This window comes from Harmonia axyridis, chromosome 1 (assembly GCF_914767665.1).
Source record: "Harmonia axyridis chromosome 1, icHarAxyr1.1, whole genome shotgun sequence".
Taxonomy (NCBI): Eukaryota; Metazoa; Arthropoda; class Insecta; order Coleoptera; family Coccinellidae; genus Harmonia; species Harmonia axyridis.
The window spans coordinates 63,596,047-63,620,464 of record NC_059501.1 but is presented as its reverse complement, the minus strand read 5'-3'; the positions used below and the strand labels follow the sequence as shown (position 1 = coordinate 63,620,464).

At 33.4% G+C, this 24,418-nt stretch overlaps 3 protein-coding genes across 6 annotated transcripts; 2 read left to right on the top strand and 1 right to left on the bottom strand.

The window, feature by feature from the left end:
* Positions 1 to 1,622: 1,622 nt before the first annotated feature.
* LOC123685767 lies at positions 1,623 to 5,733 on the top strand. 3 transcript variants are annotated; one of them, XM_045625658.1, is made up of 7 exons: positions 1,623 to 2,032; positions 2,498 to 2,692; positions 2,799 to 3,017; positions 3,665 to 3,701; positions 4,330 to 4,523; positions 4,927 to 5,353; positions 5,593 to 5,733. In XM_045625658.1, exons 1-7 carry the CDS (start codon positions 1,968 to 1,970, stop codon positions 5,638 to 5,640), a joined length of 1,185 nt encoding a protein of 394 aa, XP_045481614.1. In that variant the 5' UTR covers positions 1,623 to 1,967; the 3' UTR covers positions 5,641 to 5,733. The 3 variants fall into 3 exon arrangements, with proteins under 3 accessions (XP_045481614.1, XP_045481607.1, XP_045481598.1); XM_045625651.1 differs by having other exon boundaries at positions 1,624 to 2,032; positions 3,665 to 3,743; positions 4,372 to 4,523; XM_045625642.1 differs by lacking the exon at positions 3,665 to 3,701 and having other exon boundaries at positions 1,626 to 2,032; positions 4,293 to 4,523.
* A 3,124-nt stretch (positions 5,734 to 8,857) lies between these two features.
* Positions 8,858 to 19,134, bottom strand: LOC123685748 (proton-coupled folate transporter-like). Of its 2 annotated transcripts, none has more exons than XM_045625615.1 (8): positions 18,816 to 19,134; positions 18,062 to 18,156; positions 17,721 to 17,981; positions 16,900 to 17,074; positions 16,657 to 16,837; positions 12,279 to 12,663; positions 10,351 to 10,591; positions 8,858 to 9,833 (listed from the first exon to the last, which is right to left on the bottom strand). In XM_045625615.1, exons 2-8 carry the CDS (start codon positions 18,141 to 18,143, stop codon positions 9,716 to 9,718), a joined length of 1,443 nt encoding a protein of 480 aa, XP_045481571.1. In that variant the 5' UTR covers positions 18,144 to 18,156; positions 18,816 to 19,134; the 3' UTR covers positions 8,858 to 9,715. The 2 variants fall into 2 exon arrangements, with proteins under 2 accessions (XP_045481571.1, XP_045481563.1); XM_045625607.1 differs by having other exon boundaries at positions 18,935 to 19,133.
* Positions 19,135 to 21,538: 2,404 nt separating this feature from the next.
* Positions 21,539 to 24,321, top strand: LOC123685760 (probable maleylacetoacetate isomerase 2). Its single transcript, XM_045625629.1, has 4 exons — positions 21,539 to 21,793; positions 21,868 to 21,919; positions 21,971 to 22,197; positions 22,317 to 24,321. Exons 1-4 carry the CDS (start codon positions 21,782 to 21,784, stop codon positions 22,671 to 22,673), a joined length of 648 nt encoding a protein of 215 aa, XP_045481585.1. The 5' UTR covers positions 21,539 to 21,781; the 3' UTR covers positions 22,674 to 24,321.
* Positions 24,322 to 24,418: the final 97 nt, after the last annotated feature.

Sequence of the window (24,418 nt, the reverse complement as noted above, 5' to 3'; positions counted from 1 at the left end):
TTTCTCTCTATTGCTACTTTCATGACCTGTTGTCATATTATTGAATAATATACGGTAATATTTTCCTTATATCAAATCTAGGAAGTCTTCTGGAAACATTAGTAATTTGAGAATTTGAGAATATTATTGTACCCATAAAAGCAGAAATGAAAGACATGAAATTGCAAATGATTTTTATGTTTTAGAAAGATTGGGGAACTTGAAGTCAGACATGGGAAAATAGTAATTTTTTGTCAGTAATTTTATTCATTTTATTAAAGTAGCAATACTACATCATTTTGTCATGTTTCAACTTGATTCCAACCAAATAAAATATATTAATTATATAGAGTTATCGCTACACATATATGCGTTGGCCCCTGTTCCACAAATTCTCAACAGTTAAAATATTATTTCCCTTCTCTGTGAGGGACTGCCCTTATTATTTTTCTTTTATTATTTCTGTAGTTAATTTAGTTCTTAATCTAATATTTTTTTCTGAAAATATAAAATGGGACCTAAGACAATTTACCGCAAATTTTCAGTAGATCATTGTTCATGAAAAATAGTTTTCACTAGTTCATTATGCTTTAAAAAAATTGAATAAATTCAATTTAAATCCATCAGCCTATCCTGCCATTCATTGTTGAATAAATCGTGAAATCAGATTCTTGAGAAATTTACAGAAAATATTTTATATGAGATAATGCAACAGAAAAAGAGATTTTCTGCGAATTCCGACTGCCCTCCACCTCTTAAGAAACATGAAATAATTATTTGAGTGTTAAATTGAAACTCGTACAGTAAAAATAGTATATTCTAATACAAGTTGCAGAATGGACTCCTATTCCAACACGAATGCGAAACGCATGAGTGTTGGAATTGCCTTCTGCAACGAGTTTTAGACGATATTTTCTCTAAAAAGTCGAGTTTTGTGAAATATTGTCAAAATTCAAAGAAAAATTCAGATTATATATCCTAGTGACATTTGTATCATATCTTGGAAGTTGGTGTGACTGTTACGAAAATTGACAGATTACGGAATTTGGATATGAATTTTACGTTTCGAATTTTGAAATAATTTACAATTACGCATTAAATTCGTGAGTTATGTCTGACAAAATCGATTTAACACCACCAGAATTGAGAGAAATTGCGAATAATGTTGCAAATCATTTCCCTATATCCAAATTATATTATATTAATAATTATTGACGTTTGTTGAAATTTGATAGGATTGGAAGTCAAAATGGACAACCACAGAACGAAAAATATAACTGAAAACGATGCTGTAATGAGTTAATTACCGCACTGTTTTTAGAACTGTAATGAACTCATTACGATACTGGAATAGAGAAAGATATCATCCGTATTTATGTTTAATAATTATCAGAAATCTTTTTTTCCTAACTTCACCATGGCTAAATCATAAAACTGAGAAAAACATTGACCTTTTCTAATTACGAAAGAATTTTCATAAATAAATCACACTCTAAACTATTTTTGAGCATCAATTGATTATTTCGAAATAAATCAAAATATGTTACGCCACTGCAATAGACGCCGGTCAGACAAGGAGCTACGAATGTTGGCATCAAAACAAATGCTTCAGTTACAAGGCGTTTTCAATTCTCTTATTAATGTTCTAAGCTTCTAGGGATAGAAGGAACGACATGTAAACATTTGTGCTCGATCCCTAATACAAGAGAGGTGGAAGTTTAGTGTCGCCAATCAATAACAGAATTGAAAACGTTGCCATCTCTATTTTCAATACAAAGGAATGAAAGGATAAAAAGATTAAAATTTTTCTGATCATTAAGATAAATTGTCGATGTGGCAATGTGCATTCGGGTTTTTTGTCATTGTGTAAATTGTGTTCTCGCTTCTAGAGCGTCTTAGTGGGCTGAATCTTCATTATTTTTTGTTTTCATTATTTTGTATTATTCTATATATTGTTATATTTATAACGATTAGAAGTGATATAAGACATGGGTAACAAGTGTTTTTTGTGTGGTTTAACTTATATTGTGGGAGGTGAGGTTAGTGTTCACAGGTGAGTTAAAATATATATAGAAGGAAAGGAACGGAAAGTAAGCACATGTACTCGATCTGTAATACAAACAAGATAGAAGTGAGATGGACCGTGGACGTTTACTGTTTAGTATAAGTGTCGCTTGTCACAATCGGGCTGGCCCCGCTGGCCGCTAGCAAGCATAGGCGTGCAGAATCCTGATTTAATTGTTGAAGGAATCCTTTGAACATTGACCTTTTTCAAGCACGAAAGAATTTTCATAAATAAATTACATTGCAAATTATTTTTGAGCATGAATTGATAATTTCGAAATAAATTATGTAACACTGCTGTGTTCCGTCAGACAAGGAGCGACGAATGTTGGAATCAAAACAAAATGCATCGTCCATAGGCGTGCAGAATCTCGATTTTTTTCCTTAAAACATATATTCAGTTATAATTGAAAACAACCGAAAACTAATTTATACGTCTAATAATTTCTTTAAGACTTCCATCGAATCAACTTGAACGAGAAAAATGGTTGCAGAGAATTTCTTGGAACGAACCATTGTTGGAAAAAAAAGTTTATTATCTTTGCTCAAATCACTTTCCTGAAGATTGCTTCCGATATATGAACCTAAGGAAAAGGCTTATCCCAGGAAGTTTGCCTTCTCCTTTTGAAATCAAGTTGGAAATACCTCCGTAAGTTGTATGAAAACTTTTTTTCATAATTTGTCATATTTATTAAAATTCCTTGCAATGAAAATCATTCTCAGAATATCATCATATAACATAAAGCAATTTGTAGGACCTACTCAGAAGGGAATCGAGGTATTGAAGAACAGGACTCAACAGAATTTTTTTCTAAAAAACAGTCACCATTGGGATTTGGCACTTCAACCACTTTTTACTCTCCTTCAAAATGTGCATCATCCAGCTCTAGCAACTCTGAGAACCTAGGGATGAGTCTTATCCAAGGAGGTTTGCCTTCTGCAATTAAAATGGAAATACCCGAGGAAATACCTCTGTAAGTAGTAAAGAAAACTTTTTTTATAATTTGTCATATTCATCAGAGCCCCCGACTTTTTCTGGAGCCTCTATTTGAGAGGCGACAATTCGGCCCAGTTTACATATGGAAAATTTCTACGATTTTGCATTCGAAACTAGTTACTGCCGCATGTTTTCAGCGGCATACATGTTTGTAATCCCGATTAGTTTTCGAAACAAAACTGAAACTTTGCATGCTTTACCGCTCTCTATATCTTGGGATGTGATAGGTAATCATTCGTCGATCGCACGCAGTGTCATTTGGATATCATTCATCAGCATCAAATACATCCAGTAATAAATTAAGATACCTACAGCGACAAAAACATGAAGTAAATAGACACATAGACATACATTTTGTTTTATTTGATTTGAATTTTCTGCAATAGCAGACACGTGAAGTATTATTATTAAGAATTAGGTAAAATTACCAAAAAAAAAAAGAAACCCAGCGGAAACGGCTTTAGAAAGGAACGATAAGGAAAAACGCTTTTTCAGCAGGGGTGTCGAAAAATTCTTTGCTTCAGGCGCCGAAATATACTCGCGCCGGCCCTGCATATTTATTATAATTCCTTGCAATAGAAATCTTCCTCAGAATATCATCATATAACATAAAGCAATTTGCAGGACCTGCTCAGAAGGGAATGGAAGTATTGAAGAACAGGACTCAACAGAATCAGATTCTAAAACACAATCACCATTGAGATTTCAAAAATGTGCATCATCCAGCTCTAGCAACACTGAGAACCTAGGGAATAGTCTTCTGCCTTCTGATATTAAATTTGAAATTAAAATGGAAATACCCGACGAAATACCGATGTAAGTTGTAGCGACTTTTCTGGCGCCTCTATTTGAGAGGCGACAATTCGGCCCAGTTTGCTGGCCGCCTTCTTATATTTCATCCTTGATTCGCTGGCCGCCTTCTTATATTTCATCCTTGATTCTTGAAAACAACATGAAGTTGTACCGCTCCTCTGCGTTTGTCAACATTCCCTTCAATAAAAATCTTCAAACCGCCTGTATAATAAATAACACATGACAGCCCAAGCAATATAAACAGAATTCCGTATTAGACTCATTGAAAAAGGGGTAAAATCATTATGTATTTCACAAAGACAAAAAACAACACTACCTTCGCTTTAGAATTATTTGGAAGCCGATGCTTACACATTCAACATTTGGAAAATTCCTAGCTATTGCATTCAAAACTAAATCTTCCTCAGAATATCATCATATAACATAAAGCAATTTGTAGGACCTACTCAGAAGAGAATCGAAGTATTGAAAAACAGGACTCAACAGAATCTGATTCTAAAACACAATCACCATTGAGGTTTGGCACTTCAACTACTGTTAACTCTCCTTCAAAATGTGCATCATCCAGCTCTAGCAACACTGAGAACCTAGGGAATAGTCTTATCCAAGGAGATTTGCCTTCTGATATTAAATTGGAAATTAAAATGGAAATACCCGAGGAAATACCGATGTAAGTTGTAGCGACTTTTCTGGCGCCTCTATTTGAGAGGCGACCATTCGGCCCAGTTTGCTGGCCGCCTTCTTATATTTCATGCTTGGTTCTTATAAACAACATGAGGTTGTACCGCTCCTCTGCGTTTGTCAACATTCCCTTCAATAAAAATCTTCAAACCGCCTGTATAATAAATAACACATGACAGCCCAAGCAATATAAACAGAATTCCCTATTAGACTCATTGAAAGAGGGATAAAATCATTATGTATTTCACAAAGACAAAAAACAACACTACCTTTGCTTTAGAATTATTTGGAAGCCGATGCTTACACATTCAACATTTGGAAAATTCCTAGCTATTGCATTCAAAACTAAATCTTCCTCAGAATATCATCATATAACATAAAGCAATTTGTAGGACCTACTCAGAAGAGAATGGAAGTGTTGAAGAACAGGACTATACGGAATATCTATCTGATTCTAACATACAATCTCCATCAAAAAAAAAATTGGGATGTGACACTCCAACAACCAATGATTCAGAAGAAACGCTGACTTCAACCTCTCCTGCATGTGCATCATGCAGCTCTAGTAACTCTAGTAAGAAACGGTTTTTCTCAAATCCCCGCTATATTGGAGACTATACACCTAGTCATTTGGAAAACCCTATGCTGCGAGAGAAATACTTTTGGTTAACTCAAAGAACCCTGTCCGATTTGAGGATCAAAAATAAAATATTAGCAAATCAAGTGAGGCGCCTTAAATTATCCTTAAAATCAAAAAAACTCATGGAAAATAATCGTCACATTTTGCCGGTGAGAGATGAGATGGAGAATGCAGTAAATGTAAGTGAAATATTTTAATTGATGAATGTATATTTTTTTCATAAATTGTAACCAGAACATGAAATGGTGGTCTAAATTATTAAATTTGAAATAACTTAATTTTTGAAACTGAAAATATTAATTTCTTAAATTGAAAAACAATTATGAACATATGTTCATTTTGAAAGTAAGACATGTGAATATTTCATAAAAATCAGTAGTCAAATTGGATTCATAACAATAATTCTCTTTATTTCTAGTTAACTATTGCTGAACCAACAAAGGTGGTAATATTTCTGAACCAATAGGATTTTCTAATATATAGTTAAAATATATTTCTTCTTAGAACATTAATAATTTATATTCTATATTTCTGTGATAAATATACTCTGTTTTTTTTTTAATGTCTTTTCTCTCTATTGCTATATTCATAACCTGTTTTCATATTATTAATAATAGACCGTAATATTTTCCTTAGATCAAATCCAGGAACTCTCCTAATGCATTAGTAATTCAGTAGTAGGGTGATTCACCAGGATAGCCTATTAGACGTTTATGGAAAACTAATCATAATTTTGCTGAAAATTTGCATATTGAGTTTTGATACAATGATGTTGATGTTTCTCCCTAGAATATTTTCAGATCTCTTCAACGGCCGGTTATATCGGAAACAGACTGCTATTTCCTTATTTCAACACACCTAGTATATTATTGACCACAATTTCGGCAATATGACATACCTTGGGTAAAAACTCAACGGTTCATAAGTTAATGGGATTCTTGTGAAAAAATTGTGGTTTTCGATTTTACAAATACGTAGCATTACTGTATTTTAAGACTGTCGACGTGGAAGCAAGGCCGGGGTATCCCTATGATGCGACGCAGACATCCCTTCGGTCTTTGCCTTGCAAGCAGCTGTTCACAAGCAGACAAGCGCCGTTCAACATATCTCGGCTTCAACTCGTACGGCACCCATAATTTCCTTGTTTCTGAATCATTCCAATGACTTTCAGGCGTTTTGAAATGGCTTGTTGTGTCACTCCCAATGATCCTGCCAATTCTTGTTGCGTTTGACACGAGTCTTGATCAAGTAATGCCTCCAATTGACCATATTCACCGTCGCCATATTGTTATGCGACAATACCAACTACCCAGTGTTCCCAACGAAGAAATATTGAGTTTACTAGAAAAATTCCACAATATAAAGTTTCTAAGTGAAGTTTATGTGTACCTTTTCTGGCTGCTACGTCAGATAGGCTTGTTTGGGACAATATTTCGCAAAAATTTCACCTTTTGGAAATAAAAGCATTAGTGAAAGGTGGTTTTCTGAACAAATTAATTGTGGCCGAGTGTATAAATGAAGGCTTCGCTTTATTTTTGGAAATAGTCAGTGGAAGAATAGTCTCAATGGCTGATAGTATTTTTGATATTAGCGGTATTTTTCTATCAAACTCAAAATTTCTCCGTTGGGAACACTGGGTAGTTGGTATTGTCGCAAAACAATATGGCGACGGTGAATATGGTCAATTCTGCAACCTTCTCTCTTCCACCGCCATGCTGGTCTTTGGCGTCAAAATCACCGTTCTTGAAGCGTTGAAACCACTCTCGGCCATCTCTCGGCACGTTCTTTCACCAATAGCGGCCTCACCAAAGCTATTTGAATATTTGAAAGCATTTGATGAGCCTCAGCAGCAGATTTCTTCATATTAAAGGAGAAAATTAAAACCTCTATAGCAAATGACGAGAATTTGGCTCGTAAGCTGATATGTTTAATCGAGAATAACTTTATGATGCAGACATAAATCGACTAATATTTCAATGGCGTTATGTTAACAAATACCTTTAGTAAGTAGTAAGTTTATTGTATGATATCTACTATCTATTAATTTCGACTACCACTACAGTGACGATACTGCTCGTCGGCGTTTTGATTGGTTGGACCCCTGTCCGCAATTAAAAAGGTCGAACTTTCACCAGAGATCTCTAATTTTCACTATTTACATTCGGGTGCCGGGCTGTTTCACATGCTTTGAAGCATTCTTGTTTGACTTGTTAGTGATTGTGACTGGTTTAGTGGGTTCAAACCCCCCAAAATGTGGTGGAAGTGGTCGACCAACCTTCGCGCAGGCGATAATCTGAAACTTGAAACACCGCTTAATGTTTGAAACTATTATTTCCCGTTGCTCTTTAATGGCGGATGACGTCACTGTGGTATATACATTCACTGTAACTACCACCATAGTATAAGGAAAGAATAGTAAGCCAACCGCCGTTTGACGGCAAGGAAATAGTCACCAGGGGTCGCTACTGTAGTTGGATTTCGTGACTACCCAAAGTGGAGAAGTAACTCGATAATAGATGGCGCTGAATCATGAGCTATAGATGGCGCAGAAATAATACGATAATTCATTCAGTGGCGTGGTTGAAAAGGGGTCGCATGACATTGCCAACAATTTTTATGTTATTATTAAGTTACCACAACATTTGAATATTCGAATATTTATTCAAAATATAGAAATCTTCTGACCACTCTATTTCAAATATTTTAGTTCTTCACAATAACACCGATTTTTTCAGAGGGCTGTACTTTACGGACCAATTTTTGACAGTAAAATTCGAGTTAAACGTGAGTACAACTAGATGGCGCTCAACAAAATCGAAAAAAGCACTACACTGGCTTACTATCCTTTGCTTAGAACATCTATATTCTAAGATCCTTTGCTTATACAATGCTACCATCATAGACCACGTTAAATAACATGTTATTATAGGTCTACGGCTACCACTTACTGCTACAGCCATCTATTATTGCAAAACGGCGGAAGCAAAGTTGTACATCAATATAAGTAATCTGTGTCAATATACAGAATGGTTGGAAATTCGACGTGATCCTTTGAAGGGGTCATCTAGAGGTCATTTGCAACAAATTAAGTCAACTGGTAGTCAAAATGGATGGTTAATGAGCTATGGCGGTTTTTCGGAAAGAATTAAATGTGTAAAAACAAAAACTATTATACTGTGAAAATTCAACTTATGCTTTCTTCAAAACTGAAAAATAAGGTTTCATTTTAAAAAGGAGACCAATCTTAGGAATAATTGTTGTTAAGTGGCCCGATTTTTTTTTTGTGTTTAACCACATACGACATGATGGAAATCTGACTGATCGCTAATATATAAGTAGACATTTTTCGTTTGTAACTTTGAAAAACTTAAAACAAGTGCCGTGGTTTCAAATTAGACATCTTTTGATTTGATAGTATTATTTGAGCATTGAAGCCATTTTTGAATCGACTTTATTACTCACCCCAAATGTTATTTGATTTTTTCTATCGACTGGGGGCATTGTTAACAGATTTCAATATTCTTGAATATGTATATCTTCCATTTGAGTTTTGTATAATTAATGAAAGACTCTTTCCCTTCTGAAATTGTTAGCCCTTTGAAACTAGAGTCTTTGTTCTTCAGAGATATGTGGATACAGCTTTTCAGGAAATTTTTGGATATAAAAGACACAAGAAAAACTAATATGTGTAACATGTTTTATTAATTAAAAATATAAAATTCTTGGTTAAAAATATTACAGTTACACTTACTTATCAAACTACTCATAATAGAAAAATAGGTTTTTTTAATTAAATATATATGTAAATTATGTACATACAATATCAGCAAAGTGTTTAATTATGTTTTGGTCCATTCTTTTTTTTCAGTGTGTTCAATACTAAAATTTGTAAAATGTAAAGTGATCAAACTTAACTCTAATCTAATATCTGTTAAATGAAAAATTCATATATATTCGAATAATATTCGTGTTCCACATCAATATGAGATTCCAAAATCTTAAGAGACTAAAATATTTTTCTTGGAGTCACAAAAAGCTACAAGAAATAAGAAAACCATGTCAGGCATATCTGATTTTGATTCAGTGTCATTATCACATTCTTTAAAAGTTTTAAAATATTTTTATATTAGTATATGAGAGAAATTCACGCAGAATCAATCAAAAGTAATAGACTGGATACAATCAATCCACCTAACCTAAAAAGTAAAAAACAATGTAAAACTGACTTCAAAGTTAATACCGATTAGTTCAAATTTACCCTAATATACATATATGAGTTAAGTACACTAAATAAAAATCCTTATGACAATAAATTATTTGTTTTGAAATAAATTAAGACAGGTTTAATCACACAATGAACTAATCTAGGAACATATTTCTGAATAAAAGAGAAAATCTAGTCAAATAAGTTAAAACGCAAAATATCAATTACCAAATATCTTGATACACTTCTTGAAAAATGGGAAATTGAACTAAATTCATTTTACTTGTTGACTGATACTGCGTGAATTTATCCTTTTCATTAAATTAAAATATATTCTCTAAGCATTTGTGTTTGAGTTAACATCATCAAATAACTCAGAAGGTGTAGCTGTCTCATCTTGAAAAACTGCAAACTTCGGTTCTTCTGCAGACTTCACACGGATAATTATCAAAATTCTGTATAAAAAAAAATTTGATTAATTTCAACAATGAAAAAAATTTTGTATGTAACTGGAAAATATTGAATTAAATTAATATGAAGTAAGCATTGTGAAGGGTTCATTACGTTCACAATGTAACTGAAGTAACTAACTAACTAGAAAACAGAAACTTGAGGTGAGCAAAACATTACTTGTCACAATGAATCTTTCATTCTCATCAAATTCATGCAATTGAAAATGAAAACTTTTGCATGATATAGTCTATTGCTAGGCTAAAGGTGTCGGTTAGTAATTTTACCAACATCTAAAATTACTTACAGACGTCTTGATAAGAGTACATTCAATTTCACAAGAATTAAGAACCAAAAATAATAAATTTATCGATAAAATTACATTGAATATATACATGTTACATCTAGACTCCTCCTTCAAACATTAGTCTGCGATCAGTAAAGTATACCTACCGTTCTTGATACATAATATATTAATTGCCTGAAAATGCCTACAATATTGTACTTAAAGCGTATACTCACATTGTTAAGATTATAGCACTAAAATAAATTCCAGCAGTCACAAAATTGTATAGTGAGGGCCATGTACTCAGACTTTCATTGTAAACCTCAGTAAATAATGGTGAACCCACAAGAAGTAAGATACTCTGGCACATAACCGACACTGAGAAAATTTTACCAATTTCATCCGGCTGGGCTACTTTGGAAATGAGAGATCTAACCATTGGATTCACACATCCTGATAAGAACCTAAGTACTCCAGCTGGAATCATAAATTCATAAATATGTAAGCATTACAAAATTAATATTAAAAAATAAAAATAAAATTCTTTACTTTGAGGACACCACATCATTATTTTATCAGGCAACCAGATGAAAATTTCTTTTATTGTTTATAATGAATTATGAAGAAAGTGAGCAATTTCAATGATGTTCGAAATAAAGATTGTTAAAGAATGTTTAGTCATTCAATTGAATTTGTTATTTATTCTATTATTTTCTGATGTTTTAAGTAGAGATGTGTCGTTCGTTCAATTTCGACGAACTGGGTCGAACCAGATCCATGGCTGAGACGACCCAGTTCAAAAGACCCGTTCAATTGACCCAATGGTTCTTTTCAGCTCACTAGCTCAGATCGAATCATGTACGATTTGCGCATGATTCAAAGATCCGTAGATCTGGTTCTTTCGTTCTTTGTTTTTTTTCTTTTTAAAGAATGTTAAGTAAGTTAATATCAGCTTTGTATTTGTTAGTCGGTATGTTTTTAATCGGATCATGAATTTGTGATAATGATTTTTTTGAGACACAATCATAAACATAAAGGAGATTATCCATTATTATAAAGTTATAAGTTACTGAGATGGCAGAATATAATAAATTGATATCTGGTTCATGAGATGATTATGGACCTTTCGAATTAATTTCAAAATCTAATATATATTCCTCGTTCAAATTGATGATTTTGGAATATTTAAATGACTAATGAAAAAGTAGAAGTAAATCATGAATGTACTTTGTACAGAACACTAAATTCACGAGGTCTTGAATTATTAAATTCAATGAAAACTAGCTAATGATGATTACCTGTATCTATTCCAACCAAATGAATACAGAAGATCTGAAATCCCTTAAACTGATATTAACCCTAATTAATATATCTTATTCCCGAAAAATATTCATTTTGATCAACTTTACAAAGATATATAGTTAAAAAAATTCTCAAAAAATAATGAACAATATTTAAGACCATATCATTTTCAAGAAATAATAATTGGTGCAACTTAGAGAGTGCAATTACAGAGCCCAGTTTCTTTTACTATCTATCATCTTTCTTCAAAACCGGGTGCCAAGTGCCGAGCCGATGATTCATTTACGAAATTGGGTCCTAAAAGATCCTCAGATTGAATGAACTGAATGTGAAAGTTTGGCTCATTCGGATCGGTTCGAACGAACGAATCATTTTCAGAGAGACGACCTGATCGAACCATTCGTTCTGAAGACCCGGGTCTTTTGATTCGTTCGTTCGTGAACAACACATCCCTAGTTTTAAGGAAGTTAAGCCCAAAAGTTTTATTTTGAATATGTTGCCTAGAAAATTTAGTATTTATTGAAGCGGTCTTCACTCAATAGAGACTTCATTTTGATCTAATGAATGAATTCATAACAGAGATTTGGTTTTGACATAATGAATGAATGAATTTATTCATTATAACAAAATCAAGTCTCTGTTAAGTGGATATCGCCTCAATAAATAGTAAATTTTCTTGGCTCTTGGTTTTAGAATTTAGCAAAGACATTTCTTTTATATTCAAAAACTTAACCTGGGACACTCTAGAAATCATTAGGCTTGAGATATCACATTAGTTCGAAGTGATTGCAAGGCTCACTAAAGTCGGCCACCTAACGCTTCATCTTATATAAATGAAGGTGTGAAATACCCAAAAACTCACCGAAATAGATATCAGCGTCAACATCAGCAAGTCCCTGTACCAATGCGGAACTAAAACTAGATATTAGTCCTACTAAAATCATAACTGACTCGGTCACAGCCAGTTTTGTGTGCAGTCCGTAAATTCCAACGAATGTACCAATAATACTCAAAAAGTCCTTTGAGCTGGAGAAGATGGTAAATTGTGTCATGGACCATGAAAACTTCGTCTGTAGGAATAGCTGGACCACTCCCAAATCTGATAGCAGTGCGAAAACAAACAGTGATGTTATCACTATGCACAATAAAATTAATGCCCTATCATATCGAGGACGTCTTTTCAAGGCACACGCTGTCATGGATTTCAGCTGTTGTGTGAAAGATTGCTCATGTTCATCACTCAACATCTAAAAATGCAACAAAATATATTATTGTTTGATTTGAAATTATCCCTAATTAGATAACCAAGAATATATCGAGCCTAGGCATAATGAGTACATAAAAAATCACACTATAGAACCAATTTTTAAAATACACTGCTCAACAATTGATAGGGATCACTTACTTGTTCTAAATTTATTTCTGAAATATTCGCTCCAAGATTATAAATTTAGTCAGATATCAGAGTATTTTCAGTTGATAATATGGTTCACTTGAGAAAAAAATGGAAAGTTGGAGAGAAAAAAAGACTTTATTAGGAACACTCAAAATTCTGTGTTTGAATAACATAAAAATTTTATGATGAAACCACAAGAAGGCTGAAGTTTCGGTTAAGCTAGTACCTAGTTGGTCCCCCACGAGCTCGTCTCAAGCATTCTACCCTACGAGGCATACTTTCGATCAAACGATTTATAAAATTTTGGGGCAAATTGGTCCAAATATCCCGTAAAGCGTTAGAAAGGTCCTCCAGTTTATTGATCGGTTGTTCTAAGGTTGACAATTGTCTAGACATCTCAGACCAGACATGTTCGATGCAATTCATGTCTGGAGAGCGAGCTGGCCAGTCCATCCTATCAATAGCATGAGTTTCTAGCGCTTCATTAACCAGACGACTACGGTGTGGACGGGCATTATCGTCAATTAAAATGAAATTCTCGCCCACGGCAGCCGCAAACGGAACAATTATGGGTTCAATAATCATATCGTGATATCTCTGGCTGGTCATGGTGGTGTTCTGCAGAACAACCAACTCTGTGCGTTGGTTCAAACAAATGCCTCCCCATACACATATAGAACCTCCGCCAAAAGCTGTTGTGGGTACCATAAACTGTTCTGCATACCTTCGACCTCTTTCCCTCCAAGTAAGAATACGTCCATCGAAGTTGACCAAACGAAATCTAGACTCATCCGTAAATAAACATCGGCTCCAATCTTCAAGTGTCTAATTACGGTGCTCCTCAGCCCATTGCCGTCGATGAACCCGGTGTTCCCTATTCAAACGGGGAAGTTGTACCAACCTACGTGCTCTCAAACCACGAACATGTAGTCGTCGTCTTACAGTCTGGTTCGAAATTAGAACTCCTGTTGTAACTCTCAGTGATCTATTGAGCCGCGACGCCGGGTAAGTGGGATTTCTCCTAGCATTGAGGATCAAAAGACGATCTTGGGCAGCTGTTGTACTGCGCTGCCGACCTCCCCCATGAACATAAGCTTCTGAGTCGTTTTGAATGAACCTATTCCAAGCCCGACTCACGACACTTTGCGAAACATTCAACTGCCGGGACACTTCTCGCTGGGACAAACCTTCCTGTATCCACCGTATGATTTGGTCCAGTTGCACAGGAGCCAAACGTCTTCTCGACATGACTGATAAGCTGATATTGTTCTCATTTCTTCAATTATTGTCACCTTATGTGTTTGAACGAGAGAAAAAAACAGATTTAATAACAAATACCACATTGCTTTTCACTCCACCTGTAACAGCCTACAGATAATAATCGATTTTGTGAACAAGAGCCGATGAAGTGAGGAAGACTTTGATATAATCAACTCAAAACATCTTACTTTTTCCTTAGAGAACATATAATGTACAGATATTCACGAGATAACTTGAAAAAAATACAAATGAAGAGAAGTTCATAAGTGATCGCTAGCAATTGTTGATCAGTGTAGTTTTCTAATGAAGTCCAAATTAATTATTTAATAATGAAAGTTACTGAATTTGTTCCAAAAAACAAATAAAATCGCAGCCATATATGAGTGTTCAACCTTTTTTTTTGTCAGTATATGTTTCATAATGAGGTATTTTACTCCAAACAAAATACAAGGTGTCTCAAAAGAAAGTTTATATGTAAAAAAGCAAATAAAAGAATGAGCTGCTTATCGAAGAACTGATTATTAATTTCATGACACCCATTCAATCTAACACTAAAACTCCTTATGACTGCTAGGCAAATATGCTTTAAGATGGCTCCCATTTCATGGTGAATACTTTGTTTTAACTGGACCAGGGAAGTTGGTTTACTAACGTAAGCTCCAGATTTAAGGAGACCCCTCAGATAAAAGTTGATAGGCATCAAATCAGAACTGCAAGGGGATGGAGGTCCGATTAACCTGTTACACATTCTTTTCAGTTTTCAATAACTTTGGGCGCCCAGGGGTAGGATTCTGTAACTTTCGTTATCGTAGCAAACGAAAGCGATAACGTTACGAAGCGAAGCTAAGCGAAGCGAATGCGGTATTCTGTAAGCGTCTTTTTCTTTATCGTTTCGTTATCTTTACGCTTTTAGTTTCGTTGTCGGAGCTTACCGACTTTACACGAAGGAACATTGGCAACGTTGCAAATAAGTAGATATTTAAGCTACTGTAGGATTCTGCAGGTTTTGGCATATGAGGTACCTGAGATAATCTCTAATAAGAGCAATGAGATAAGAGTCCCTTTTATGGACTCTAGCTGTAATGTCCTTTGAATAATCCACAGTATTTAACTTGAGTATTGTCAGAAATTATATTTTGATTTATGACTCTCATTGGAAGTTTCTTAACAAAGGGTTTCATACCATTTTAAACTGTTTAGTTTATCATTAAGAATGAATTAGCTAATTGAATACAGCACCTGAATGCAAATATTGAGTATTACAAAAAGTCTTATTTGAGCACTGGAAGAAATTCGAAATGCGAGGTTCCATTTCGAATCCATTGAACCTCGTTCAATGGATTATAATTTAAAACCTTCATTCTTATTCCCGTTACAAAACCTACCCATACTACAAAATAAGTTCGGGGAGTCAACTAATAGTGTGTATAGGTATAAAGAAATATTCATCATGTTTTCAATGATTCTGATCATCGACGAGGAAATCTCAAGAAGAGTTCGTCTAACTCTTACAAGAGAGGAGAATAGATTTCTTCGAGATAGAAGTGATCCATTTAACTTAACGGATGAGAGATTCATAGACGTTTTCCGTTTGTCCAAACATTTAGTTCACGTTCTATTCGATGAATTGAAACCATTTATGGATAATTATTGGAGGAACACGAGAACGCCATTTGAACAGCGAATATTGATAACTCTGAGATTTTTTGCCAGTGGAAATTACCAACGCGGTATTGGACTAGAATATTTGCTAGCAGTAAGTCAACCCATGGTCAGTCGTTGTGTTAGTGAAGTGACTAAATTGATTAACCATGTATTCCAAGGAAGAATTAAATTCCCTAATGATTCTGAGAAGACCCAAAATAAAGGGAAATTTTTTGAAAAATGTGGAATACCAGGAATAATTGGAGCAATCGACTGTACACACATAAAAATCTTGAAGCCATCAGAAGAAGAGCATTCCTTTTTGAACAGAAAAGGATATCACTCAAATAATGTGCAGTTGATTTGCAATTCTGATCTTTCATAACGCAATTTTTCAATAATTAATAGAATGAATTTCAAACTTAATATTAAGAATTGTGAAGCAAAACATTCAAAATTATAACCTCGAAATCGAAATCATTCAAGTGTCATAATATGACGCTTAAGACTTGGTCACGTGGTAAAAGTAAACCAATCAAAAACGTCGTCGGACTTTTCGTAATGACAACGAACCCTAAAATGTTTCGTTATCGTCATGAGGTCGTTCTTTGGTTCGGCAAACACGACTATTGCCGAATCCCTTTACAGAATACCGAACCGAGCAAAACTGTCGTTTCGTCACGTTTTCGCTTCGCTTTGCCGTTACAGAATCCCACCACAGCTCCCGAGAAACGCGTCATAACGACTTTCTATCCAAGAGCCAGGCTACCGATTGACATATTACCCACTCCTCTTCGAATCCACACAGTAAGCTTAGCAAATATAAACTTTTTTTTGAGACACCTTGTATAAAAGAAAAATGAAATGGTGTAAAATTAATTGAATTCAGAAAATGATATGTGACATAGTGTAAATAAACTGATAAACAATATATCCAAACCTCCATTTGACTTTGGGACAGCGTTTCCTTCATAATAAAAAGTGTGTAGCACAAAGCAGCTAACATGAATCCTGTCGAAACTAAGAAAACGCCAGCATAACCAATTGCTTTAAATATATAAGAGCTTGCTAATGTTCCAAGCAAAGAACCCAAAGCAAAAGTAATTTCAAATGACCCTAATCTGTAATAAAAAATATATAAGTGAACTTTCAAGTTGAATTTCTAATGAATGTTGATTGTTACCTTGTACCTCTAGTATGTTCATCAGTAATATCAGTGATGAAACTTAGATATAGGGTCAACATTGCTGCAAAACCGCCAGTCACCATTGCCGGTATGCAAGTTGCTAACAGAAACCAGGGTGACATGTTCGGGAATAAGCAGTAAAAAGCTGTCATAGCAGAAGCTAAAGCTTGTGCTGAAAAAAATGTTGATTGTAGCTATAATGTAGTGTCAACAGTTGAAACGAACTATTCGTCAAACGATCAAAAAGTTTTTTTACTGCTTGTAACTCCTAGTACAGTGCAAGTCGTACAAAGTCCACTTATAATTTCAGAGATATAAATTTTTTACATTTTTTTTCAAATTTCGGAACAAATAATTCGAGTTTGAATACCACTACAGGGTATTCTTGTATTTTTCTTTAATATTTTCATACTTTTTCTTCACGAGTCAAGATATTTTTTGTTTGGAGAATAATAAAATTTGCAGTGTTCTTCTTTCTTAGTACCTCTCTGTGTCTTGGAGGTAAAGGACATACTGCCAAATTTTTGTAATTGCTTCAAAGAGTAAATTTTCAATAATTTGGAGTTATTGACATTTGTTTTTTTACTGCACAAGACGAGTAGCAATGTCCATTTATAAAAATTTTATATTATGATAGGAAAAAATGGTCATCTTTGACGTTTTTGGTATTAGACCTCATCTATTATCCCGATGGAAGTTTAGTTTTTAAAAATACACACAAAATATTCCAATTTGAAATACATATGTCTTTTTATATTTTTTATATCAATGTATCAAACCTATATATTATTTCAGATAATACTTAATTTCCAACTCACCTCCAAGAGTCAAAAGAAGTACAGGTTTCCTTCCATTCTTATCGGACCATGATCCTATATATAATCCCATAAGGGAAGATACAAATCCAGAAGGCAATTGTATATAGAGTATCAAGTAATTTGCATCTGGTTCCACCAACTGTGTTAAATTATCTGTGAGATTATCTTTATGTCCTGTTCCTAATAGTGCACATTCAGATTTATCATACCCTAGGGTAACATAGCAAGTTCGGTATATAACAAGATTTGTGAAAACAGGTACTGAAAAAAACATCTTTTTTATAATTTCTTCTTTTTTGAATTATCACAAAAATATTTTTAGAATAAGCTTTTTCACTTACATTGAACCATTACACTGAATAATGATAAAAAGGAAGGTATCTCTATAAGAGTCCTAAATTTTTCTAATTTGAACCGGTCCATGTTTGAAGGATATCTGAAATTATAATATTGAAAATGACATCAAGGAGTTAAAGAGGAAGTAAAGTTAAGAAAAATATATCCAACAACTTATCCATTCATGGGAAATCAGTAAAACAAGAAATGCATAATATTATTAGTGTAAAATGAAATCCTTCCTTTGGAAAAAATTCTATAAAAATTGAAGGATATTTTTTATTGCTTCAAAATAAAAACTAATACTCAACCACAGCCAAATTGCAGAATGACATAAATATAATGAATTCTAATGAATCACTATCATCAGGAAACATTTTGGTATCCAACTAATAGAGAATATAAACTTTGTAGCTTGAAGTTAATACGATTTTTACTATTACTACCTATTATATTTTACAAAAAACCTAGATATTTCTTTGAGAGGATTTAATAGGTAGTATTATTCATTGAAGTGCCATGTTAGGATATTCAAGATTTTAGCTCAATTCTTTAGATCACACTCATCTAATGGATCACATTATGGTTTTACATAAATTTGACAAAACATAAATTACATAAATTTCAAAAAAACATTTTTAAGAAAAAATATATTCATCAAAACTTGCTTGAAATGTTGACCAACTTTCTACTTTGAAATTGATCAAATTTAGAATATAAAGCACAAAAGCGATTAGTAGAAGAAAAATTTTTCATTACCTATATAAAAGAATAAATTTAACTGAACTATCACCTCATTTTCTTATAAGGATGAAAAGTGCACATATAAATGTTATTTTTCAGGCGTAAAGTTATATGAATTTGTTTTCAATCCTTACCTACTTCCTATTTGATACTGTTGTGAATTTAAAACAATATAGATGTAAATATCAGTAAATATGAGATAAATTCTTTGGGTTTGTACATTAAATATAGGATAACAACTAGATGATATAATTATCAAGAATGAATCATCATAACCATGGGATAACTACTTCTGAGTAATAGCAGTTGTCCAGTTTCTTTGTTTATTTTAATTCAGTACTCAAAAGTAAAGTAACCTACAATCCTAAATCTTGTTTCAACTAATAAAACGTCATAGTAGATCCAATGATTCAGATCTGTCATGATCTTGCCTATCAATTTAATTCAATCAAAATTTTAAGAATTTTGTTAGTTGGAACCATAGACCTAATATCCTAATATGGATATTAGGTCTATGGTTGGAACAAATGAGGTTCAAGTTTTGTGGGATATTATACGAGAAAGATGCAGTGGGCTATATTTTAAAGGGTTGAACGTAATTTACGTAATTAATTTAAAAGTCGATGATGAAATAAATATCTATTTACTTACCTTATGTTGAGGATTCCCTTTTGTAGATCACTGTATTTTTCAATAGCGCAGCTTCAACCAATCTTATTTGTTTTACTGCACTAAATACTATTTTGATCCCTTGTTCTTGAGACAATGCCCTTCCTTGCTTGTAGAAGAGATAAGATAAATATTTTGTCATAGTTAAATGAGGCGAGAAATATATATTCCAAAATGGAAATCACGTCAGGGAACGAACAAATATTTTTGTCATTTTTTTTATTAGAATTGAGAACTACATTGCGACAGATTGATGGAATAATTAACGTCAATGCAATTCAAAATTAAAATTAAATTTCCATTGGACATAAATTAATCATTATCCAAAAAAGGTGCCACCGGCAAAATGTTCGGTATGCCGGTCCTGGCGGCGGCCTAGACTAACTGGTATGGCAGATACCTACTCTAGAGGTGCAGGAATTTGCCCAAAATTTCCTTCAAGGACTCGCCCCATCTGAAGTGTTTGGAAATTGCTTATGAGAAAAGTTTTATGGAGTGATATGAAGCAAACATTCATACAACATAAAAGTTTACTAAGACTGATACTTATTCGATTCATTTGGTGCAGTCCCACCTCATACAAATTTTAAGTGTAGATTCAAACAAATTACATCAAAAAGGTACAACATTTTCTCTGTCTGACAATTTCCCAGATGCTGTTAACATTTGTTGCCAAAACCGCCAACTGCTTCCTAATTGTTTGTTTTTAAATCAATGGCAATCGATTCAAAAATTCGATATATGGCCCCCCCTTTAAGCTAACATATATTAGATTCAGTTTTGGTCGTCTCATAACATAGCATGAAGATGTAGAAGAAATAATGATGGGAATTGTTTAAAAGCAAAGAAGGAAGTATAAGTACATATCCATCAAGGAGAAGCGCTAACCGAAGACCCGTGTTTCGTACAGTGAAAAAGTGTTGGGATGAGCAACATTTGGTGGGAAAGAACAAACATAATAGCGTATTCGACTGGCTGACCATTGCAGATTGATTCGAATTTTGTAGAGCTAAATGACATAATTAGCTCGAATTAATTCGAACTGGTGCAGCCAGTCGAGTATCCTATAAGCCAGCCGCTCATTTGTGGTTTCGGTAAGCCAGACCCTATGAGCTACAGGGCAACAACCAACGTCACCACGCAGGCAGCTATAGCTACCCTACGTGAGATCCGGAGTCTAGGAAAATAAATATGTAAAAGAAATAATGAGGCGGTTTTTTTTTAAAGCAGATAAAAAGTATAAGTTGTTGACTCCGTTTGTTTATTGTTTTTCACCAGTGTTGCTCACTTTTTCTCCGACTGATGAGGGCCGAAAGCTCGAAACACGTGACTTCGGTTAGTGTTTCTCCTGGAGATAGATGTCCTTATACTTTTGCTTTTAAACAATTGCCCGCATTATTTCTTTTACATGTTCATTGTTCTGTACTCATATGTCCCGCAGGTAGCTATAGCTATATGCGTAGGCAGCTATAGCTATAGCTGTCTAGGTGTTGACATTGGTTGTTGCCCTGTAGCCCATATAATAGGATCTGCTTACTAAAACCACAAATGAGCGGCTGGCTTATATTGTTGACTTTGTTTGTTGTTTTCCACCAAGTGTTGCTCACTTTTTCACCGTTATGATGAGGGCGGAAAGCCCGAAACATGTGACTACGGTTAGCGCTTCTCTTTGAGGGAAGTGACTTTATACTTTTTCTTTGCTTTTATAACATGAGGTTTCTGGCCAAATTCTGGTAAATTGTCTGCCTGTCGGCAGAAAGTTTCAAATTGAAGATAGAAACACCTAGAGGCATATATAGATACTATGCAAAGCTCCAGAACCTTGGAAGCACCAATAATATGGACACAAAGATTAATTTTTGCTTCATCAAGTAGGATTCATTCTTGGATCATTTGGCCTAACAGATAAGAGTTAAGAATGATACAAATAATTTAATAACTTGTCTGATTGTGTTCATATAAACAGGTTTCCACCCTCGTAAAAAGGACCCCTACTGACCGGTAAAAGACCAAAGACGAAGAAACTGGCACCTCGTTTCCAACTAGGGAGAGGACAAGTGTTTCAGTAGATACAAGTTCCCCTCTGACCTACAACCGGCTTTTTTGACAGTTAACAATGAAAATAATGAGATAACTTTGGTACAGTAAAGATAAGGTTGTTTTGTATAGAAAAAGTGTGCTATCTCTATTGAGTTTCAAATGACCCTTTATTTACAACGAACCGGTTTCAATATTTCTTTTGCAATACAGAGATAACCTGTTGAGACACTCTTCACATTCAGAATATTGAGTTCAGTGCACAAGGTATAATCATGGCAACTAAAGTAAGTATTTACATCTTATTTTCTTCAATTTATTTAGTTATGTTGAAATACTTCAATCTGACCAATTGTTTTAGACTTTGCTTTATTCTTACTGGAGAAGCTCTTGTTCTTGGAGGGTGAGAATAGGTATATTTGATTTGATATCAACCATAATATTACTAAAACAGAAAGTTTCAGCTTTGAATTTGAAAGAAATACCTCATGATATAAAACCAGTGTCACTTATTAAGAACGGAGGAGAGCATCATTCCAATGAATATCGAGAAATCAATCCCATGGAACATGTACCAGCACTTCATATAGATGGAATAACTCTGATCGAGTCTCTGAGTATATTTCAGTATTTAGAAGAAACCAGACCTCATATACCATTATTACCTCATGATGTCGTGAAACGTGCACGAGTAAGTTGATTAATTTGAAAAAACATGATTTTTCAAGAATTTTTAGTATTCTCTTATTCTTTTGTCACAATTCAATTTGCGTTTAATTTTGTATCGATTGAAATCATAAATGTTTTTAGGTTAGAGAGATTTGCGACGTTATTTCTTCTGGTATACAGCCACTGCAAAATCTTCAGGTTCTCATTTTTGTAGGAGAAGAAAAAAAGAATGAGTGGGCTCAACATTGGATAAATAAAGGTTTTCGAGCAGTGGAAAAACTGCTCTCATCAAGTGCTGGAAAGTATTGCGTTGGAGATGAAATTACATTTGCTGATTGCTGTCTTATTCCGCAAGTGTTCAATGCCAGAAGATTTCATGTTGATTTAAGACCTTTTCCTACAATATTGAGAGTTGATAGAGAGCTTGAGAACCATCCCTGTTTTAGAGCAGCTCATCCAAGTAATCAGCCAGATTGTCCTCAGGAACTTCCCAAATAAAGAAAATACTTAATAAGAGGTATGTTCTTGAATTTCAAATTTTTCCAAAGATAGTTTTGTAATTGAAATATTTTTCAATACTACGGATTTGTTTAATGAATAGTTGGTTTGGATGTTGAACTCTTAATATTTGTTGTGTGGATAGTTAGAACACTCCAAAATATGTTGTTTGTTCAGTGGACTGAATTTGAAGAAATAGTTTCGATATAGCCTTAAAAAAGTTTGTAAAAATATCTCTTTCAGCCCCCTGTATATTCAATATGGATGTAGTTATGATAATTTTTTACTGAACAAATCCAACTTATTTTGCTTTATTCTATTTATCCTAGCAACAGGACACCCTGTATACAGATTTGGTTTGTAAACGGTCCAAATTTTTCATCCTTATGGTACTAGCAACAATTTTTTTTATCACAATTCTTTAGAGTTCCCTTAAAAATATGTTTGTTTTTCTCATATATTTTAAAATTTTTTGTATTGGAATAATTTGAATTTTGAAGATGTAATTTATTTATTTCATTATCCATGCATGTGGAACTTCCACATCGAAACTTCCTCTGGTAATTTTGCTCAAAAAACAACTTCCAATGTACACTGTAGATATAAAAATACTTATTTTTTATATATTTATATTTCAATATTTTTAGCTTTTGCTTGAATTTATTTGTTGCTTTTTGCCAAATTTTATTTCATTAGTTATTTTATGATTTTTTTTTATATGTATATTGACCAGTTTGGAGAGCTCAAGAAAGCACTACCATAATATGTTACCTCTGAAAATTTAGGAATATAATATCCAAAAACTTGGATAACTTTTGGGGAGTTCAGAGACAAAGGTCAAAATAGATTTTTGTATTGAATTGTTTGCTTAGCTTTTTTTTATCATTTGAGATTCTTCAATGGCACAGCTTGAATTATTATATTTTAACAATTGCAATATTCTTTCCCAAAATTTTATATATGAAAACCTTGTGCACCTTAGCTAGGGTTTTTTTGAAATTTTGTTTCATTGGTGACATTTCATTAGTTGAAATCTATATTTATATATTATAGAAAAAAATATTTATTCTTGCTTGAAAATCATTTGTAAGACGAAATTATTTAATAATTATTCAGTTTTACATTTCTTACTTTATTGCAATTCGGCTAACAACAAGAATCTAACAAATCATTATTTTGGAACTCTTCTTCACTTATTTTATAAGTTTTTTTCACTAGATTGACGTCAGTCAATTCACTGATTCTATTAACATTTACTTCTTCACCGTTTATAAAATCAATAGTTTCTGCAGCTTCATTAATTTTGTTTATAAATACTATGAGTAAGTCCTTGTCACTGTCACTCGCTCCGATGCTGTGATTATTTTAATTTTTTCAATTTAGCTGTATTGGATCCATAGATTATGACTGGGATAATAGTAAATCAATTTATATTCAATCAATATTAATTTCATTGTGATCTATCAGTTTGGCTACAACAAGATCTTTGAAATGTTTTCCTTGCTTTTGCTTTATAATGTGTGCTTTATAAAATTTTGCTTCATCTTCTTTTAATGTTAGAGGCATATTATGTATTTTATATATTTACAAAAAAAAATATATATATAATGTTAAGAGACGCTTGTTTCAATAAACGCATTTCAAATAATATCATTTATTCAGCCTTTTCTCTTCAATATATATTTACAAATAGTTCGTAACATTATTTATTATAAGTCAACTACAAATTTTGGATTTTGACTAGA

What these genes read in the sequence shown, in the direction of transcription:
- LOC123685760 (XM_045625629.1), top strand. An exon ending in TTCTTGGAGGGTGAGAATAG is followed by an intron (nt 21,920 to 21,970) that starts GTATATTTGATT and finishes AGAAAGTTTCAG; the next exon opens with CTTTGAATTTGAAAGAAATA. An exon ending in ATGTCGTGAAACGTGCACGA is followed by an intron (nt 22,198 to 22,316) that starts GTAAGTTGATTA and finishes AAATGTTTTTAG; the next exon opens with GTTAGAGAGATTTGCGACGT.
- LOC123685748 (XM_045625615.1), bottom strand. Translation starts at nt 18,143, where the DNA reads ATGGACCGGTTCAAATTAGAAAAATTTAGGACTCTTATAGAGATACCT. An exon ending in ATTCAGTGTAATGGTTCAAT is followed by an intron (nt 17,982 to 18,061) that starts GTAAGTGAAAAA and finishes TGTTTTTTTCAG; the next exon opens with TACCTGTTTTCACAAATCTT. An exon ending in TGTCCCAAAGTCAAATGGAG is followed by an intron (nt 12,664 to 16,656) that starts GTTTGGATATAT and finishes TTGCATTTTTAG; the next exon opens with ATGTTGAGTGATGAACATGA.
- LOC123685767 (XM_045625658.1), top strand. Translation starts at nt 1,968, where the DNA reads ATGGGTAACAAGTGTTTTTTGTGTGGTTTAACTTATATTGTGGGAGGT. An exon ending in GGTGAGGTTAGTGTTCACAG is followed by an intron (nt 2,033 to 2,497) that starts GTGAGTTAAAAT and finishes AATTTCTTTAAG; the next exon opens with ACTTCCATCGAATCAACTTG. An exon ending in ATACCCGAGGAAATACCGAT is followed by an intron (nt 4,524 to 4,926) that starts GTAAGTTGTAGC and finishes AGCAATTTGTAG; the next exon opens with GACCTACTCAGAAGAGAATG.